General features: G+C 41.7%; 1 protein-coding gene across 1 annotated transcript; it reads right to left on the bottom strand.

Moving 5' to 3' along the window:
- Nucleotides 1-3,492: 3,492 nt before the first annotated feature.
- LOC147989803 (uncharacterized) lies at nt 3,493-5,597 on the bottom strand. The gene is made up of 5 exons (XM_087515058.1): nt 4,993-5,597; nt 4,645-4,756; nt 4,344-4,546; nt 3,931-4,256; nt 3,493-3,833 (listed from the first exon to the last, which is right to left on the bottom strand). Exons 1-5 carry the CDS (start codon nt 5,516-5,518, stop codon nt 3,615-3,617), a joined length of 1,386 nt encoding a protein of 461 aa, XP_087371184.1. The 5' UTR covers nt 5,519-5,597; the 3' UTR covers nt 3,493-3,614.
- Between the last annotated feature and the right edge of the window lie 338 nt (nt 5,598-5,935).

Consider the following 5,935-nt stretch of genomic DNA (forward strand, 5'->3'; position numbering starts at 1 on the left):
TTCTGGATGGATTTTATGTTCTGGCCAGATTTATGTTCCATCTGGTTTCTATGTTATAGCCATGTGCCAGAAGCCCAGGCTAAATAGGTCTAGGCACTTTGTTTTTGTTAGTTAGTTTACTGACCATGATCAGCCTGTGGGATGACACGGGATCAACCCATTGTGGGCAGCTCAGTTTGTTATGTGTGAAGAAAAGGAAGAAACAGAAGAGACGCAAGTTTTACGCGTCGCCAAAAGCTCCAACCTATAGTGCCCATGTGTGTCTCCCCCCTCCTTGAGTTCTACCACCTCCGAGAGAAAAGAATGAGCAAGAGAATTCGAGGTTTTGCTTCAACAAAATTACAGTCATCCGATGTTCTATTTACACTTCAATTCTACATGTTGAACTTGCTCACCGAGTAAAAGAACTATTAGGGGTTTGACCTAAAACGTTGCATGTAGTTTCGTATCGCATACCAGCAGTTAGTTGCGTTGCAGCTAGAATTTTAATTTGATGTACACATTCTTTTCCGGCTTATATACAAGCAACCCGACCAACTTAATAAAACAACCCATATTATCAACTAGCCAAAGTTCAAGTTTGAAGAAAAAAACTACTAAACAAGTTCTAGTTTGCGTAGAATCACCTAACTTGTGATCTGTAGTTTATTTTTACACACTCCCCTCATAGAACTATAATTAACATAATGGATAGAATATGCCAGACGAATTAGACATTCGGAGGTACAAAACATAATTTTATTGGTCTATGATCTCTGTTTTTGACGGAAAACAATACTCTTGTACTGCGTATATTTAGATTTCTGGTTAAGTATATGATCTATTGGTCTAATATCATGTACAATCAACCAGTAATCTCACATACTGTCTGCACTTTAAAAACGTGTGCCGAACAGGAAAACTGAGCTACAAGCCATCTTACTCCACATACCGATTTAGTATTGTAAAATCATATATTCAACATAAACAAAACAAACGGCTTAATGGAATGACCGGTAGTTGGCTGGCATTCCAAACTTTATTTTAAGTTTAATATCGCAGCCAAACAATCTGGATTCCAGCGAGCTGTCAACGTCACATACTACTCCCTCCGTTCCAAATTACTCGTCGCAAAAATGAATGTATCTAGAACTAAAATATATCTAGATACATCCATACCTGCAACAAGTAATTCGGAACGAAGGAAGTATATAGCATGGTAACTAGCTAGAGATTGACTGACCGACATCTAAACTTTATTTTCATATATTCACCTAAAGATATATGACTGACCAGGTCATGGCTGAAACTTTAATCTCATATATTGGATTAAAATCACATACACTGGTACACGTGACAATACCGCTTGACACACAAATTGAGGACCTTCTAGACGACTTATATAATTACAGTTATAATGGACTCAATTAATTAATCCAACATACTGCCATTTAATCACATACAAACTACCTGCCAATTATACTGTCCAAATTGGTGTCCATAAATGGTTCATATGTAGTTGTACGAACGGAACATTTAATCCTTGATCTAATGTGTCCTGGAAATAGTATGACAATATAAACTTACACTAGCAAAATAAATTGTATATGAAAAAAAGGTTTCATGCGCAATTGTGCGAGACACTGTGCTTGTTCTTAGAAGAGGAAGTATGTTTTTGGTCCCTCAAGTTTCTCAAAAGTATAGACTTGGTCCCTCAAAAAAAATTTGGTACACATTTGGTCCTTCAAGTCTCAAAACCGGGTAATTTTAGTCCAAAACCAGATTTTGATCGGGTTTGACAGCCCAGAATTTGACCGGATAAATAGTATATTCAAAAAAATAATAAAAAAATAATGTTTTTGTCATCCAATACGTTTGCATGCGCAAGGCGTGTGCCAATTTTCGTGGTCTTTCGACACTCGAGGTATAAAAACAAAAAAAAACTGAAATATTTTGGGGTTCAACATGCTCCCATGCACAATGCGCATGCAAATTTCAGTTTTTTAATTTGTTTTCTGAATTTACTGTTTATCATTTCAAACTGGATCAATATCTGGGCGTTCAAAACAGTTAAAGTGGTCAAAATGTGGTTTTGGACTAAACTTACCCGGTTTTGAGACTTGAAGGACCAAATGTGTACCAATTTTTTTTTGAGGGACCAAGTCTATACTTTTAGGAAATTTGAGGGATAAAAACATACTTTTCTCTTTTTAGAACGATAACAATATTTACCTCTTCTATTTCATCATTATCTAACCACTTATTAGCCGTTGTTGACGTATAAATGTGTTGCCTAGTCTCTTTCATCAGATCGGTCTTTTGTTGCATTGGCTAGATCATGCACTTCTACATGGTATCAGAGCCAAGAGGTCTTGAGCTGAGTTCAAGACCCGACTGGCGCAATTAAATTGCAGCCCACTTTCGGTCCACGTTTATGCCAGAGGAAGCCACACATGAGGGTAAGTGTTAACGTATAAATGTGTTGCCCAGTCTCTTCCATTAGAACGGTCTTTTGGTTGTATTGGCTAGAGCATGCACTTCTACAGCAGTAAATAACAATAATATATACCATATTCTAGTACCTAGAGAATTTTTCTTCTTTATCATCTCACATCAGATGAAGAAGCAATATGACTTTCTTCCACCTTCTATGTGACCCCACAGCAAATGTACCATTCCCATGTGTTGATTTCATCTTTCATTTGATGATTCACTTCTAGTGATGTTAGTAAACCCAGCGCAAGTGGTTTTCTCCATCACATTGTACATAGGCTATTTTCACTGCCCTTGCCCTTTCCATGCAAAAAGGATAAAAAAATCTGTGTCATGAGTTTAGGTACAGCAATTTGTTTTTCTTTTTTGAATTAAGGAGCTCAACCAAGCCACATTTTCATTCATCATGAAAATTGCTTATACAATAATTCTTTGGATCACGGAAAGAGAAGAAGAAAAACATGGCATGAGCTAAATTAAACTCCCATGTGACATGCATGATGCAACATGAACATTTACTGCTTTCCGCTACACCAGAAAATCAACAATCCAAAAGCAAATCTTAGCAAACTTCAGCTCTTTCTTAAGATTTTACGCAAAATAAAAAACAGAACACAAACAGCTAAACAGGAAGCCTCAATTAGGTTTGCCTTGATGGAACGACCATTGCATTTTAGATTTTTATCTTTTCGTACTTCAAGGAAATTGAAAAATAAAAAAGAGGTGCTGAGATTGATATCTTTCTATCGTCAAGCAATTTTCATTTGCGGCAGAACCTCCCGTACACTATCATAGTACGTTTAAACATTAGTGGGGTAGATTGGTGTCATTTCCCTACACTAGGACACCAATATATGGAACCATCATCAGGGAAAAATGTTGTAGTTTACTGTACTTTAACTTGTGTGTTTTCAAGAGTCATGTCGTAAAATGAAATTTTAAAATAAGGTAGGATGTTGCTCTTGCAAAAGAGAGGCCAGTATGCTAGTTCTTATAAAAAAAATATAAACTGCTCCCATGTTAAATAGCCAACAAGTGCAACATGCTGGCATGTTTACTTCGGTACAACACATCTCTGTTTGGAAGATATACAAATAACTAAGTAACAATTCTAGACCAAAATTATTATTGTAGGGCATTAATTATAGCGCCACACGACTCTTCTTCGTGACAGAGGGACCAGCTTCATGGTCATTCTTGCTCACCCTTTCCTTCTTCATAAGACTTGTAATTTCAGCTATTAGGTCTTCCTTCTCGATCACATATCCATGGACAGTGTCTCTGATTGGCATCAGTCTTTCCAGCGTGAAGCTAATTGCCCTCTCCTCCATGTCGATGATTTTTCTGTTGATCGTCCTAATCTGCAGAGGAAATTAAATGCCACATAAAATTTATTGAACATTTATATGCAATATGTACTGCTCATGGAATACAAAAGGTATATGCACAATTATGTACCCAGCGCAATCTTTGGGTGAGACCATTCCTACGACAAAACAGCCTGACGGCGGAAGATATATCCAATTCATTTTGGGCCTTCTCCTTTTGCTCGCGCAGGTAGCGCCGCACCTCCTGCTCCTTGCTCCTCCTTATCATTCTTTCTTGCTCCCTAGTGGGCCTGCTTGAGTGCACCAAAGCATTCTCACTAGACTGCTGTTCTTGAATGACTGGGATATGCTCGGGAATATGAGGCATTATTGTCTTAGAAAAGAGGTTGACATTTGGAGCGGCCCCCATGGTTGGTGGCTGCGCTGCTGGAGGTAGTGGTGGCGCCGATGCTTCAACTGGAACATACATAAAAAATTATAATCGTTGATGCACAAATGGATTTTGTGCGCGAAAAAGTCAGAACATATTCATGGATTACAAACCATCTTCGTCATTGTGGCCATTCAAGATCGACAACAGCATTGATATTTCCTTCTGCTGGTATGCGTCATTAGCTACTGGAGGCCAGTTGATGTTTAAATTCAGTGGGGCTTCGTTGGAGTCCTCAACTGTACACATCGCTCGCTCCGACATAACGATGCTTGCCATGGGTTTGAGCACCCACTCGCCAGCGTGGCGGCGCAAACTGAAAATAGGATGAAACGAAATTAGGGTTGCTACATGCATTCCAGGGATAATTAGCTTGAGTAACCTAGAATTAATGAATGAGTCTGAGACACTTACTTTATGTATTCAGTCGTGGTCTGTTCGCCGATGTAATGGCGATCAAGGATAGCATGTTCAAACGTTCCACGAGTCTTACTGGCATGGAGAAAGAGGCGGAATAGTCGAGTCTCTGCAAAATTACATTTGGAAATTTTATCAAGAAATGAATGTTGCGATCAGCCTTGCAAGGTACGACCCCCGCAAAAAAAAAGGTAGCTACTAGAAATTTATCCAGGATCAAATTAGTTAAAGTTTTTTTTTGCGGGGTCAAATTAGTTAAAGTTGCGACCAGTGTCTTGCAGGAAATACAGTAGTAAATACATATACTATAACAGTGGTTGAATGCATGCATGCATGCATGCATACCATTTCGGGACCTGATTTCCCTGACGACAAAACAGTCGGTGCATTGCAGTCGCCCTGGAAGGAGAGGCACGAATCCTTCTTCATCCACCTCCATGGAGCCTACCTTGGGGCCGCCATTGGTACCGCTGCCACCGGTTTGGTATAGTTTGTCCTCCATGGGGCCAACGTTTGGATCATCGTGCTCCATGAGGCCAACGTCGGGAGCACCAGTGGCGCCGCTGCCTCCTGTTTGGTTTACTTTGTCTCCTACGAGCGCCTCCGCAATGTCATAATGACCATGCCGCGCGAATAACTCAGGGTCCATGAGCTGGAGGCTGTCTGGGGAAGAAGGGGTCGGCTGGCCTAGCATTTGTTGGTGTAGGACGGCCGTCCCCGGCACATGATCGGAGGGTGCCGCCTGGATATTGGGCTGAGCTTGAGCGAGGAGCGCCGGCATCAGTATCTGCCCGTCGAAGCCATTGGCGGACGCCTCTCCTGGTGTTTGCTGGTGTTGGACGGGCGGTGGCGCCGGGGCCTGAAACTGCATGGGACCAAAATTTTGGTTACAGAAGAGGCACGGACGTAATCGTTCGTACTAGGACCTATGCCACTGCAGGCTGAAGTAAGTACCTGAGCCTGACCGTCGTTGTCGTTGGACACCGTATGTGGGCCTGTGCCCTGTGGCATGAGGAGATGAGCCGCCGGAGGATCCTGCTGGGGTTCGGCGATGACGGCCGTGTGAACCATGAAATCCTCTCCGTCCAAGGCGTCGAGGTCGAGGAACTGCTCGATGTCGAAGTAGCCGTCGTTTGCGTCGGGCAGTGTGTCTGGATTGACGACTTGAGTCGCCAGAGGATCCTGCTGGGCCGCGGAAACCATGAATCCCTCTTTGTCCAAGGCGTCGAGGTCGAGGAACTGCTCGACGTCGAAGTCGCCGTCGTACTCCATGACGAATCGCTGGAGG

This window comes from Triticum urartu, chromosome 1A, assembly GCF_056163025.1.
Source record: "Triticum urartu cultivar PI428250 chromosome 1A, HENAU_Tu73, whole genome shotgun sequence".
NCBI lineage: Eukaryota > Viridiplantae > Streptophyta > Magnoliopsida > Poales > Poaceae > Triticum > Triticum urartu.

Bases quoted from the DNA above. Each gene is read 5' to 3' on its own strand.
- LOC147989803 (XM_087515058.1), bottom strand. From the start codon at position 5,518: ATGCAGTTTCAGGCCCCGGCGCCACCGCCCGTCCAACACCAGCAAACA. The intron at 4,757-4,992 runs GTATGCATGCAT...GTAATTTTGCAG, and splicing joins GGAAATCAGGTCCCGAAATG to AGACTCGACTATTCCGCCTC. The intron at 3,834-3,930 runs GTACATAATTGT...TTTCCTCTGCAG, and splicing joins TCACCCAAAGATTGCGCTGG to ATTAGGACGATCAACAGAAA.